Below are 14,559 nucleotides of genomic sequence, written 5' to 3' on the forward strand. Positions count from 1 at the left end.
TTTTTAAAAATGCTTTTTATCTTCTTATCTTACAAATTACCCTTTTTCTTTCATAGATACTTCCTAAATTTTACTTTCAGGAACACGCTGGTCATGACACTTTCACTATTAGCTGAAGCAATATAAACTATTTTAATACAAGTTTTATAAAAATCAAACTACCAGTCATAAAATATCAGAGTCATGCAGAAAATGTTATGAGAAATGGTCTGTTATTTTAACAAGTTTCTTGGGAATTAGGAAAAGAAAAATAAAAATCTACAGTCTTCCTGGTAAACTGAGATATGAGATAATCTTTCACCAAGGTGCAGTAATATTGAGGCTGAAGGTAAATCTAGATTCTTCAGTTACAGTCAGCTTGAAAATCATTAATCCTTCTCTCCCGCAGTCCCTGGGAGTGGCTGTGCCTGGAACTACAGGAGGATGCCCTGTGTTAGACAGAGACAGCACAGAGATACTTGGTTCCCACCTCTCCCTAAGCCCATGCCAATATTTTTGAAAGGTTTATCAGCAGTGCATTCTGCTAATTGCTCTAAATGACTTAGTTACAGCTTGACACCCATTTAGTGCTGGCAGTGCTCAGAGTCATTGCAAGGGAAGGCAGCATAAGGTCCACAAGACAAGACCATAATTTCAAAGTGATGTGAGGGCCAGAAAGTTCTGGATTTAACAACCATATGAGCAGGATAGGTAGGATGACCTGGAGCCCTGATTTAGGCAGGAGTGTTGATAGCAGAGTGAGGCCATCTCTGCCAGCAAGGACAGCTGGAGGAGGAGGAGGAGTATGGTCCAGCTTCTGAAATTTACCTGTAGCTTCCCTCTTCTCCTCCTTTCATCCTGTATCAGTCCTCTGATAGTTCAAAAAAGCCCCTAATTATGAAGAAGATTTTTCCCTCCAGTCCCTAGTTTATCTGTTTTGCACAGAACCATAGTAAAGCAGAAGTGTGGTGCCCAGCAGTGGGGTGTTCAGTGGTGTGGTCTGAGGACCCCTGACCTGATCCTCAGGCCATGGAGCAGAGTGATGACAGGCCCTCTGGACACTGAATTTTGTGAACTAGGTAGAAAAGGGACCTGCAGCCTTTACCCCTGCTCTGCAGCACTGGTGAGCAGCTTTGCCTTACAGGGCAGCTGGGAATTTCCAGCTTCAGGGTCCAGCACCATGGCAAGATCTGCATTCCCCATCATTTAATGCATGTACAGCCCCATCAAAACAAATTCATTTCACCTGAGGAATCTGCTTCAGGTTCTGAGTGTGATGGACCCAAGTGTTATCCTCTTGTTGTTGATTGTGCTCTTATTTATTTTACCTATGGTAGTTTTTTCAGCGTTAGAAATAAGTGTAATATCTTCTAAAGTAATTCTTAATCAAAATTTTGGAAAGAATCAGGCAAAATCTGTTTTGTGTTTGATTCCAAATGCCCATTAGCAAAAATCTCAACATTTGGTCTTAGCATTTCCATCACAAACATACTTCAAAAATCACAGGCAAGGTAGAGATCTTCTCACATTTCACTTTGTTTAAAACATCTTGACATGATCATTTGTTCATTATAAATAGTGAAAATTGTGCTGCTGAGTAAAACACAAACACAGGAACATATCTCTGTCCTTAGCTAGTTGTTAGCTGGAATAGGACATCCATTTTGCAGCACTGCCTTTGAGTGGGAAAACATCAGGATAGCAGCAGGGCTATGATGAGTCTAGAGAAATGTCTCCTAATGGCAGAAAACAAAGGCAGCTGGCCATTTTGAGTACACTGAAAACAATGCCTCTGTCTGTTCTCCTGCAGCTTCTATTGACACTCTTGAAAAGTGGATTCTGAACCTTCCTAGTGCACAGTCTAACCAGGCACAGAATGGGAGGGCTGTGTTTTGGCTGCCTCTTGCTTTGGCTGTGGCTGGCTTCCTTCTCCTTTGTCCTTGGTCTGTCCAAAATCCTGCTGCTGAAGTGCTCTCCTGTTCTGCCATCTCTGGGTTTTCTTTTTCCCATTCCTGATTCTCGTATTTATTCTCTGTCTGTTTTCCTCCTGTGCAATTTCTCCATCATCTCTGTTTCTGATGCCTTTGCTCTTGTTCCTTGGTCAATGCCTCGTCTGGAGCCCCTTCTGGCCTGTGCTTTCTGTGCTTCCTTCTCCTACCTTTCCTACTGGTATAGTTTAAATATTTAACATCTGCAGGGCAAGCTGTGTGTCTTGGTATCCACACTTGCAAGGCTTGTACCTTGCTCTGGATGTATTTTCAGTTAACCACAGTTAGGCACTCCCATTGTACATCCAGAGGTGAAGGAAGTCTCACAAAATCAGGCTTATCATGGAGAATTGGATGGCTGTCTGAAAACTCCCACCATGCAGAACTTCCCAAATGGGTATAGGAAGAAAGAAGGAGGCTTCAGATGGGATTGTGTTGTGTTCCTCAGGCCCCATGTACAGAGCAGATTCTTACCTCCATGTCAGAACTGTCCTTGCCCAGCAACATTATCAGTAGATCAAGAGCATTTTCCTGCCTGTTGGCTATTAATCCCCATTTCTGGACCATCTACACTCCAGTGATAATTTGCTCCCACCAGTGGCTGAGCAATCCCCCATGGCTTCTTTTGTTTGACCCCACTGACCAGAGGGGCTACTAGTGACACTCTAGTTTTATATCACTACTGCTTCCTGACCTAAGGGAAAAACAGTTTAAAGAAATTCTTCAGATTTTTTTACTTCTCTTCAATGCTTTGAAACCGAGAGACCTCTATTTTTCATAATTTAAACTCCTGCCTTACTGGGTGAGTGTTTGAATTCCTAGACTATGACAAAATGTTAGCGTGTGTCTGCCTGAAATGTCGAGAGGATCTTTAATAACCTCCATCCACCAGATTCGGCGTTAAAAGCATTGCTGAGACCATGAGTGGAAGCACTACAAACAAGGAGCCTGGCAGTGGGAGGGAGGTGCCCCTCTCCCCTCTGCCTTGCATGGGGGCTGGGGAAAGCATAGCAGGGTGTGCCCTGTGCTGCCCGGGTGCCATCCCACCTGCTGCCATGCCAGGGCTGGCAGGAAGCTCTCAGGTGCCTGCCTTTTATTTATTTTGGCTATGAGCTGTTGTTCTTCTGCAGTAGCCTGCAGACCAAAATTCAATGTACAGATGACCCCGCCAGGCAGCCCGTGTGCCCAGAGACTGCTAGGAATGAGGGATTGCACAACAGAGCTGCACGGAGAGCACAGCTATTTCTTGGCTTAATTTGTTTTGTATGAAGCACAGCAGCCGAGGGTGAGCCCTCTCCTTTCTCTGGAGAGGTTGTCAGAGGACTCTCAGAGGGAGAAGTTTCTGCTGCAGCGCTGTGATAAGAGCCTGTCGCTGCCCTCAGCTCTCCTGTGAAGTGTCCAGCTCAGATCAGGATAAGATTGCAGCAGATCTGCCATAGGTGTCTGGTTTTTTCTCTTGCCATTGATGTTCTTGACAAAAGAAGAGGAGCCATTTGAAAAGTGCAGTCACACGATTTTTTCCTTTATTTAATTCCTGTCTTGGAAACCTGAGTGCCAAGTTCTATCCCATCATGGCAGTCTCAAACCCCTTGCCTTGCAAAGAGCAGGACAACCTTGGCCATAAGGCTATGAGCAGGGATTTATGATCAAGTCTCCTTTTCTGTACACTTAGACCCACTTTACTGCTACAAACAGATCACTCTGATAAGGTGGTGGGCAGGTTTTTTTAAGTTTTGCTGGAACATGAGCACAGTTCTCCTCTTGGCACCAAGAATCTCGCTTGTCTAAAGCAAGAACTCAGCTCTACAAAAACTGGCATTTGTAAGAAACTGATTCAGGTCCTCTTGGAAGCAGCAACCTTTATGTTCAGCATGCAGGTTAATAACACCCCTTTTTCATTAGTATTCTTAATATCTTTCCACTGTAATGTTTTTTTGAAGAGCAATTGGAAAAAAAGTCCCATTCACACATAGAAAAAAAATTCCTTGCTTCCAAAAACAATGAAATTTAGTGTCTGTCCAGTGCATTGAAATGCATTGGAAGGCTGACCAGGCTATGGATGCATACCAGTGATCCTGAGACTCCAGCTGTGTGGAGTCCATAAAATACAAGAGACACTGAGAGCTTCACCCCAACTCTTGGGCCTTAAGTAGCTGATGAGAAAGGATGGCAGCATCAGTCCTGTGGCATTGTGTGCCCAGAGATGAGTGTTTTGGGGTGATGAATGCTGCTTTCAGGCTTTCCACTCCGCTGCCCTCAGGCTTATGCCAGAGGGATGCTGGCAGCTCCCACAGCAGGTCCTGCCCCATGCTCAACCTGACTTCCCAGGGTGACCCACCAAGGGTTCTGCCACCTTCTCAAGTCAAATCAAGGTGTTTTTGGACTCAAGGCTGCCTGCAGAGCTCTGAGGAGGTGCCTCGTGTGGTTTAACCACCCCTGGCTGTGCTCATTGCATGTGCCACAATGCCTGTGGTTGACAGAAAGCCACAGCCCATCTGTGCCACTTGTTCTGTGCTCTGAGAGGAGGAAAACGCATCCTAGAACTGCTGCCTTGCTTTCCTTCTGCTGTGCCTCCCGAGCTGGAGTGGGGCTGGTTAATAAACATGATTCACTGTTGTCTTTTTGCTGTCAAGGCTGGAGTGAAGCTCTTGGTGCCAGCAGGTCTAGCTCTTCTCACTCAAGGGCTAATGCATTTTGCTTTGGGAAACGGTGACACCCAGCACCACGCGTTCGCTTTACCTCACGAATAGCCCATATACAATTTCCAAACTACTCAGCAATAAAACTCTTCTGTCTCATGCCTCGGTGCCAGCTGTTTAATTAGGAATAAGCAGAGGCTGGGTTTTATTTGTACGACTAACAGAGGATATTTTTTTTTCTCTCCCGTTCCAGCTTGCAAAAGATAAAGAGCGCCTGCAAGCCATGATGACACACCTGCATGTGAAGTCAACTGAACCAAAAGCCACCCCTCAGCCCGTAAGTACTAAGCTGTGCTGAGAGCAGAATCCAAACCTCACAACCTCTCTTTTTCTGTTCCCCACTGGAGCCCAGGCTGTGGAGCTTGGCCCATTTCAGAGCCGGGTGTGGGGAGGGGATGGGAAGCGCAGCCGGGTTTTGTCATCCCCCTCTCTTCAGGGAGTTTCAAAGTCAAGTTTGGTTCCAAAGCTGATGCTTTGGGCATTTTTCTGGCCTCATGTAAGTCACTTTGCATCAGTCTGACTTGGATGAAATCTTAGGAAGTGTTAGGAAGGAGTTGTAATTAAATTATATTTAGTATATTTATTTTGCTTTCTCCTGGTCTGACAGACATTTACTGTAGAAGTGACTCTAACTGCACGTTTTGATGATAATCACGGTTACCCAGTATCAGGTTTTATACTGTTGAAACTGAGAAAGGAAACCTCCTCTACCCCAGATTGCTCTTTGAAGAAGGGGGAGTAAGGGTGGCAAGTGACTTTGCAGCCAAAGAAAACTCCTGGTTACCCCCAAACCCAGGAAAATCCCCCATCTCCTTCCCTGACTGAAATTACTCTTCTTCAGCTGTTGTTTTCTCTCAGCCTCTTAATGCTGAAAATGTTCCTGGGAGCTTCCAATGATTATTCAAAATGGAGAGAGTGCTTTGCTTCTTGATTTTAAGATTTGTAAGATTTAAAGGTACACTGGCTTTATTTGATTTTGCTTTGAGTCATTGTGTGAAAATTAATTGAGCGTTGACAATCTATAGTTAGTACCAGCAATTTTAATCAATATGCAATGATGCAGCATAATGACAAAGTATTGGTTTATCTGTTTTGACTGATTTTTTTTCTATAAATAAAGCAAACACACACCCATATATGTGTGATTTATGGTGATAGAAATAAAAAGGAGTCAGACTATTAACCCAGCAAATATGGTAGCCTGCCAAGATGCAGTTGGTAGACAAAATTAATGTCTGAAACAGAACACATTACAGAGATAGAGAACATAAAATCATTAAACACTTCGCGCACACATTTTTACTAGAAAAGGATTTCTCGGTTTCCGTGTAGTTGGAAATAAATGGCTGCAGAAGTGCGTAGGGAGGCTACTGGATAGAAAATTGCAGGCTATTCAGTAACACTGGAGCAGATGTCAAAGTCAATGGGAAGTTTCCTTGCCTTTTTGGAGAGAGTTGAGTGGTAGGTACAAACCCTGCCATTTAAGCTGTTGAGATGTCTAAAATTGCTTGGTCTGGTGGACACCAGCCCTCTAGAGGAGAAACTACTGGCAGTGTCTATGAAAACAGCATTCTTCTAGTTCCTCACATCCATCCCAGCCCAAATGCAAATGCTTCAGCGCATTGTTGGCAAAGTGTGTAGACCCAACAGAACGGGGAGGAGGTTTGGTTTCCATAGCTCTTACTGGATTAAAAATTAAAACAGCGGAATAATCTGGGAGTCTCAAAGCACTCTGCCTTGAGGCCTTTCATGACAGCAGTGCCCCTCAGGAGGAAGGATTACAAACTGAAGGGAGGAAATCATCGTAGGGCGGGCGGTGTGCGGCTGGCGATCGATGCCGAGGGCAGGAAGCCCTGGCGGGTCTTGTAGGCTACGGAGATGCCAGGCGGTGTCGCCACGAAGATTAGTGTTAACAGCTAATAAACAGGGAAAAGCAGAGGAAAAAAAACCCTGAATGCAGGGGGAAAAGGACTGTCTTGATTAGTATTAAAAATGTTTTACATTCTGGAAAATTATAGCTTTGTTGGGGACCTCCTACTAAATTTATTTTTAACTGCTCTATTGAAAATTCTGTACCACTAGTCAACATTATCTCTCAGTTGCTCAGCACAGTGTTTCTTTATTAAAAGAAATAGGCATGAATATTTTTGACTGAAAAATTAATAGCTTTTGAATTCATACACAGCAGGTTTTCTTTTGCAAAGAAGTCCAATATCGCTGCACAGCACTTCTATAACCATTTATTTAGAGTCCAAGTCAAACCTTTGACAGCTAGAGCAGTGTTACAAGCCAACATAAAGAACTCCAAGATGTAAACCAACAATAGGCAGTCTGTGTGAGGTTTGCCATTGTCAAATACATAGATTGTTTGGATTAGTTTATGTAAATGTACTGTTGTATTACCCTTTGGAAAAAAAAAGATCACATTTGTGTATGAAAAGTGGTTTCGTTCACAGGCAGCATTATAAATTCCTTATCCTTTAACTTACATGTTAGAAGTAAAAATTGGTGCCTGACAGGCCTATATTGTGTGGCACTCTGTTGTTGGATTGAAACTGCCTTCTTTTCATTTATTGAAATATAGAAAAATTTATTATAGATACCATCTGATAAATCAGAAATTATTAAAATATGTATAGGTGAAGCATTTGAAAATTAATTATAAAATGTAGAAGTATAGTGTTTTGCATAAATTGTGCTTTCCTCGTGAAAAAAATACACAGGCATTGCATAGATTCTGCTAGACCCTCGTCCTTTTAACTCAGTGGGATAGGACTTTGGTAAAAAGATCTGATGACCATTATTGCACTGCAAAGTAGTCTTTACATCCAGTAATTAATTTTTTTTCTGCCAACATAACTAATGCAAGGTGTGTGTTAGAACTAATATATTATGGTACTTCGTTGATTTGAAAGGAAAAAGCAGCTAGGAATCCAAACATAGTAGTGAGCTGGGATTTAAAATTACAGCCTTTTCATGACTGAGGAAATGTTTTTATTCTGTTTAAAAAATCTTAATTTAAACTATTTTGTTACTGGCAGGTAATAGGGTGTGTGAGAATCTGTGTTAACCATGTGCCATGTGTAATCCACACTGACCACTGGTGCCATCTTTGCCTTCTGGGCTTCACACAGTAGTTGAGTGTGTGCTGTTGGATCAGGTGGACCACAGCCATGTTCTGTATCAGTTCAAAACTCATCCAGCTCTGGGGAAGGGTGCTTGTCTGATTTAGCCATATCCATCCATTCCATCCCCACCTTTGGGTGTCTTTAGCCCTTTGCAGTAATTTTGAGCTTGGGAGGGCTGGTGGAGTGGCCCCTGCATTTCAGCCCACCAAGACATGTGCTCAGTAAAGCTCTCTAGTCCTACTAAAGTCGATGAGATTTAAACACATTCCTGTGTGGCGTAGTGGTGATGGCCCAAATCACTGCAGACTGCTTGGGCAGGGAGGCGCTGGCGGTGTCTGGTGCTACTCCCCAGGGGATGCTGGGCAGGCTGGAAGGGGTCTGGGGCATGGGGGAACATCCCAGGAGCTGGGGCAGTGCTCAGGATCACCTTTAAAAACACCCAGCTTTCTAATGAAAATGCTCCATGGCAGCAGTTTAAAGAAAACTGAGCTATCTCACAGCTCAGCACTCGGAGCAGGCAGCGTTGTTCCTGTTCATCCTACACATGTTGTTTTGGTGGCACTGAGGGGCCTGAGGAAAGTGAGAACAAAGCCATGAGACAGAATAAGCTGTGACGTGTTTTGGAAAGGTGAACTTTTTTTTCAAGGTAAAAAAAACAAAACCACAACACAAAAGCCGGAACAGCGATCTCTCAAGAACTGTCATCCTGGTTTTGCTATTAGGGTTCCCCCCGACATGCTGCTCTCATCCGTGTTAGCCATCAGCATAATGGGTTCAAATGGAAATGTGCTTGCTTCTGGGAGGATTAACTTGTGTCGAAGTTCATAGGAAGGGAAGGAGAAGGAAAAAGCATCAACCAACAAGTAATTCTTCATACTAGGTGCTATAACCACCTTTTAAAAATAGACAGAAAACTTTTAAAGGCCCTTCTGGCACTTTAAATAAGATGCACTGTTAGATATCCCTTCTTTAATGTATTTTTTTTACCATAACCATAGCAGTTATGATTGTTTTGAAATACTGTTTTTAGCAACTGTAATAACAAAGCATTAAAAAAAAAAAGTCTTTTAACTGTTGAGGTAATGACTGGGCATTTTAGCTGCTGTAGCCATACTTTATAGTTTGAAAAAATAACGATATGCAGCAATAAAGAGAGATTCTCAAGCACAACAAAAGCTGTTTTTATATACTGGTTTTCATTAAGTCTCACTCCTCAGCTTCAGTTTCCTTAGTATTCCTGCCAATAACAACACCTGCTAAGTGATTGCTGCCTGCCAGGCTCTGCATCCAATACACTGATGTGTCCAGGCTGAAGCAGGGAGAGGAAGACACAGCACTGAACAAAGTTTTAGGCCTAGCATTCACTTTCTGTCTCTCACCCTCAATGTCAAGAAAAGGAGTTTCTTCTCCAAAGTATTTCAGTCCCAGGAACTCAGTGCAGATAAGTCCTCAGCCCCAGCTGGGCCCAGAGCAGCAGCACCCATTGCAGGGGAGTCACTAGCTGTGGCCTCACTTTGACCCTTAGAAACATTTCTTTTTTTTTTCTTTTTTGAAAGAGTTTCAGTGCTGTTTTATGTGCAGCTGCTATTGTCATGTAAAATATTTACACAAAAAGAAATCGGATTTAGTCTTAGTGGGAGAGCTGCTAACTGGAAATCTATTTTTTTTAACTGGGTAATAGCGTGGGTTACCTCTGCCTTGTTTATATCTAAAGAAAAAAAGCAGATGACTCAGTTTTCACTTTAAATAGGGAGACATGACTATTTCTTGAAAGGGAAGGTTAATAATAAAATCCTAAGCAGGATATTGAACACTGAGATAATTACGACAGTTATGAATGACCAAGACAAAACAGTATGAGGAAATATTCTCAAAAACCAAAACTGAACAAAGCAGTCAACAAAGTTCAGTGATTGAATTTGCAGAATTTTAGGACTTATGACTGTTGTGGGATTTGGTGTGTTTTCTGTTTTTTGTTTTATTATTATTATTTTTGGGTTTGGTTGTTTTTTAAAGGCTGGAGGAAATCCTCCCTCCCCCCATTCCCAGGACAAATATTACGAAAACATTTTAACTCCTTGGTGCAGGGGTGTACTCTGTGAGTTCACATTGTGCATTGCTGCAGTGCAAAAGTTCTTGCTTGTTGAAGTGCTCACTCTGTGTCTTGGGCTCCCTCCCCTCTGCCAGCAGTGATACTCATCCAAAAATTACGGTATGTGGGAAACAGCCTGTGTACAAAATACCAATGCGAACAACTTTTCTAATCATAGTAACTTGTTTTTAAATAGCAAATGCAAACAGGGAGAAGCCATGTAGAGTTTCCATCAGGAAAAGAAACCCTCCCAGCCCAGTCCCTCCCTGATCTTTGCCCTGCACAATCATCCACGGCCTCTTCCACGTTTCTAATTGACGCAAATATTAAGATTTAATAGTTTACCATTCAGATTAATAATTCAAGATGGCAACAAAACCAACACCATTCATAATTTGTTATTCTGCTCTAATTCACAACCGATTTTTCAGCCTTGGCGCTGCCGATGCAACAAAGGAAGCGGCAGCGAAAGGCTGCGGAGGGAGCGCAGCCCTCTCCTCCCTCAGCCTGGCTCGGGTTTGGGGAACCCAGCTGGAAGAGGAGAGTGTCATCAAATAAAACACGGAAAACGGAAAAACTTCGCTAGCGATGGACAAGGTCGTGTTTCATTAACTTGTTGGTTCAGGCTCACAAATGGTCGTCGGAGGTGAAACGCGGCAGACTCGCTGCGTTCCAGCTTTTTGTTCTCTCTTTCCTCACAGACTGCAGTCATGTTTAATTTGGAAACTGGGCTCCTTTGGCAAATTAGCAATTAGAACAATTTTGTGGGAATATGTATATGTGTCATTAGGTTTCCTGCAAATTAATAGCGAGAGCAGAGGTCAGGCAGAAATTTTCCACTTGACTGCAGCTCCTCTGTTGAGATTTGGCACTTTGTTTTGGAACGGCCACAGCTGCTCAAAGCCACAGTCTTCCTTTAGGAACTGTCTTTTAATTAGTTTACCTCATAGCCATTATTACAAATATTACTGCCTCCCCTCCTTGAAATAAAATTACTGTTTCTACAAAATATTCCGGTGACATCTTGCACCACTGCACATTGATGGTGGGGTCACTTGGATGCAGCGTTTAATCATTAGATCACCTCCATAAGCATCTCCTAATTAGAGTCCTTACAATACAATTTTATCTGGTAATTAGCTGAGATTGGCTGCTTCCTCTGTAGCTTATTAGTGGCAGCCCAGCAGTGGGTGTGAATCACAGTGTCATTTGTCAAGCCTGTTAAAGCCCCCCCTTTTGCTCGTCCTCTTCTGTGTTTATTCCTCGTCGCTACCTATGCTGAAAAGCCTAAAGAAATTTAACTCGATTCAGATTCTTTAAGCAGGGAATGCTGACCTTTGTGGATCCTTTCTCAAGCTTCCCTAGTAGAAACAGATTAAATGTTAAGTTTTTACATGCTGGAAAAGGAAGGGGGCTCTTTTGAAATGGAGTAGTTGGGAGCCGTAATGATGAAGCAGGATCAGTGATCTTTCCAACGGGAGGGCCCGGCTGCCGAGCCTGCACTGAGAAGGGCACTTAAAATTGATGCAGATTTCCTCACAGTTATTGGACTGTTAAAATGTCCATTTAGAAACTGAGATAAAATACAGTAGATTTAATTTCATGGTGAGACCTGTCAGTTGCACTGTTATTATCATCACTGGTCCTTTTATCATATGTAATAGATGGATAGATGGATAACAGGGAGACATTACTATATATATATGTCCCTAATCAGTGTCCTTAAATCAGGCCAGTCAACGAGCAGACTGGGTGGCACATGGTGACACTGCATGGCACTAGGAGGGTTTAAACCTTCAGACTGTAGGTAGTGGTTCATGCTGGAGCAGGGATCAATACCTGCATTTCACCACCTTCACCATTCCTCTCTGGGTTCACACTCCCTGGCTTTGCCACAAAATGTTAAATATTTCCCACTGAAAGGCAAGGAGTCATTTGTAAGCACCTGCAGGGAAAGGTGGGTGTTCGCACATCTGCTGCTCACCACCTCCTTTCCTTGGAGCAGCATCCAGGCTGTGCCAGGAGTTTGTGGCTGGGGTTTCCCTCAGCTCCTTCTCACTGTCAGGAAGGACAAGCAATCACAATTTCTCTTCCCTCAGCTGAGCCCTTTCTGTGGGCAGTGAGCTTTTTGTGTTGGTATCCGCTCTGTAATACTACAGCTCTTTATTTTCCACTACCTTTGTTTGGGATAAATCCTATTATTTTTAAAAAGAAACATTATTTGTGGCTATTAACTCATATGAGGGATGCTAATAGGAGTTTTCTTATCTGGTTACTTTCATACAAGGAAAATTAATACAGTGCCTTATGGATAAACATGTGATTTTGGGGGCATGGTTGTATCTTGTGCCTTGCCTTCATCTCAGGAGGTTTAATGTCTGGCAAAAAGGAATTTTAATAATGAACAAAAGTTATAAAATTCTGGGCCTGTTAAATTCAGTAGGAATTTTGCTACTGACTTTAGTGGGGTCAGGATTTCACCAATATTACTCATGAAACCGCCTAAGGGAGAGATCTGTGGAGGTAGTCAAAGAGCCCTTCTCTCAATCATCTTCTGTGATGTTGTAGTTAAGGGATAGGATTGTTTGTTTAAAATACTTCAGCAGCAGCAACCTATCAGGACAGGGCGTCATCCTTCAAAGGACATTGTAGGGCAGAAGGAAAGGGCTGGGGAGGGATGTGGGTGCTGGTTATATAAATAGGGAGGAGGGTTGGTGTTGAAAACAGTCAGCTTGGAGCTGGGTTTGATACCAAATCCTGGAGGCAGGTGTGTTTTACAGCCTGCTGTGGCACGCTGCCACAGCAGTGGGGCCAGGCTTCGTGCAGGTAACACCAATGCCTGCCATCCTAGGAGGGAAAAACAGAGTGGTGCCACTTGTGCTGGGCTGAATGCTCACAGTATTTCATGCACTGTGATTAATTAAATTATTCCAGTGTTAACCTACTCTGGGCTTTGCTTTTAAAATGGATGAACAGAGAGGGAAAAAAAAAGAAAAGCCCAAATGCTGAAGAGAGAGATTGCGTTTCTCCCTAGCATGTCCCTAGGAAAGTCTTGCCTTTTATTTTAAGCCTGATGCCTTCAATGAAATATCCGGGAAGACTGATTAGAAGCCATGCATAATGATAGCATGGAAATCAGAGAGGTGTGGGGTTTAGACTGTGAAACAATGAAACTTGAAGTAAAATATTAAAACGATTAGGTACTGTGCGAGATCTTCTTCTGAGGTTTAGATTAAAATTCATTATTTGTTCTTTAGGCAGCAGGCTATGTTCTGTTTTTTAAGCCTATTTGGAAATGTATATATGCAGTTATTATATTTATTTCCCCTTTTCTGTCTCTTAACGGAGATGTCAGGGCAGCACTTTGTGCTGAAGCTGCAGTGTCTGCTCGGAGCTGAGGGACACTGCAGTGTGGAGGGTTTCCTCTGCAGCCCTGAACCGTGCAGGATCGCTGTTTGTAACGAGCCCCTCGCCCTTCCCTCCGCAGCTGAATCTGGTATCGAGCGTCACGCTTTCCAAGACGGCGTCCGAGGCGTCTCCGCAGAGTTTACCTCATACTCCCACCACCCCGACTGCGCCCATCACTCCCGTCACGCAGGGACCGTCGGTCATCACTACCACGAGCATGCACAACGTCGGACCCATCCGGAGGCGGTACTCGGACAAGTACAACGTCCCCATCTCTTCAGGTAAAGGGGTTCTGCTGGCACAGCCCCCCCTCCGTTCCCCTGCAGCCCGTGGGCTGTGGTGATAACAGAACAACTGCTCTTATTTAGCAGATATTGCCCAGAACCAAGAATTTTACAAGAACGCAGAAGTTAGACCACCATTCACGTATGCATCTTTAATTAGACAGGTAAGCTGAGCCAAACACACGCGTCTGGATTAGGGAAAAAAATGTATCTCCCTATATGTGCTGGATTAAATAGATTTTCAAACCTTTGGTATGTAAGCGTGCTCAAATGCTCAAACCTTTACTATAAGGGTTTTTAGAACTGCAATATATAACATAATTGCTTTTGATTAAGTATTACAATACGATGTGATTATTAGGAAATTCATTTCACACAACAGTGAAAATGAGCCTGTTTAAAGATGGCAAGTCAATTATCACAAGCTACAGTAATCTCTGATCCCTAGAATTAATCTGAGCTCTAAATAATTACTGAGCTTTAATCAGCTAGTGAAATGTTTTGCATTTCTCTTTGATTCTGCTTTATGAATGACTAATAAATTAATATTTCTGTAAGGAAACAGAAATAAAAACTCAAAACAATTAGATAATTCCATTTTGAATTTTGCCATTGAACTGTTAAATACAGCCATTAATCTTAGTTCATATTGTGAAAACCCTCCTTTCGATTTTTTGCTCCAAATCTCTTCTTTTTCATTCTTCCTTTCTTTCCATTTTCTTTTTTTTTTTTTGTACCTGGCAAAGTAAAACTGTGAGCATGTTTTGTAGTGGTGTGCTGGTAACTGATCTCGCTTTGCTCCACAAGGCCATCCTGGAATCTCCTGAAAAACAGCTAACACTAAACGAAATCTACAACTGGTTCACGCGAATGTTCGCCTATTTCCGACGCAACGCAGCGACGTGGAAGGTAAGGCTGAGCCTCCTCCTGCCTTTGCTCTCTGCCATGTACAGAACAGACCTTGCTGATGACAGAAATTGT

The 14,559-nt window shown here is 42.9% G+C and overlaps 1 protein-coding gene across 22 annotated transcripts in view; it reads left to right on the top strand.

Moving 5' to 3' along the window:
• The window catches only part of FOXP1 (forkhead box P1), a 378,724-nt gene that overhangs the window by 342,685 nt on the left and 21,480 nt on the right, over positions 1 to 14,559 (top strand). For 16 of the 22 annotated variants that reach the window (XM_056501914.1, XM_056501923.1, XM_056501916.1 and 13 more), the window contains 4 exons: positions 4,860 to 4,943; positions 13,374 to 13,575; positions 13,663 to 13,742; positions 14,386 to 14,487. In XM_056501914.1, coding sequence (XP_056357889.1) covers positions 4,860 to 4,943; positions 13,374 to 13,575; positions 13,663 to 13,742; positions 14,386 to 14,487 — 468 coding nt within the window. The remainder of the gene's footprint in view (positions 1 to 4,859; positions 4,944 to 13,373; positions 13,576 to 13,662; positions 13,743 to 14,385; positions 14,488 to 14,559) is intronic. The other 6 variants (XM_056501924.1, XM_056501927.1, XM_056501925.1 and 3 more) reach the window with 1 other exon arrangement.

Source organism: Oenanthe melanoleuca, chromosome 12 (genome assembly GCF_029582105.1).
Source record: "Oenanthe melanoleuca isolate GR-GAL-2019-014 chromosome 12, OMel1.0, whole genome shotgun sequence".
NCBI lineage: Eukaryota > Metazoa > Chordata > Aves > Passeriformes > Muscicapidae > Oenanthe > Oenanthe melanoleuca.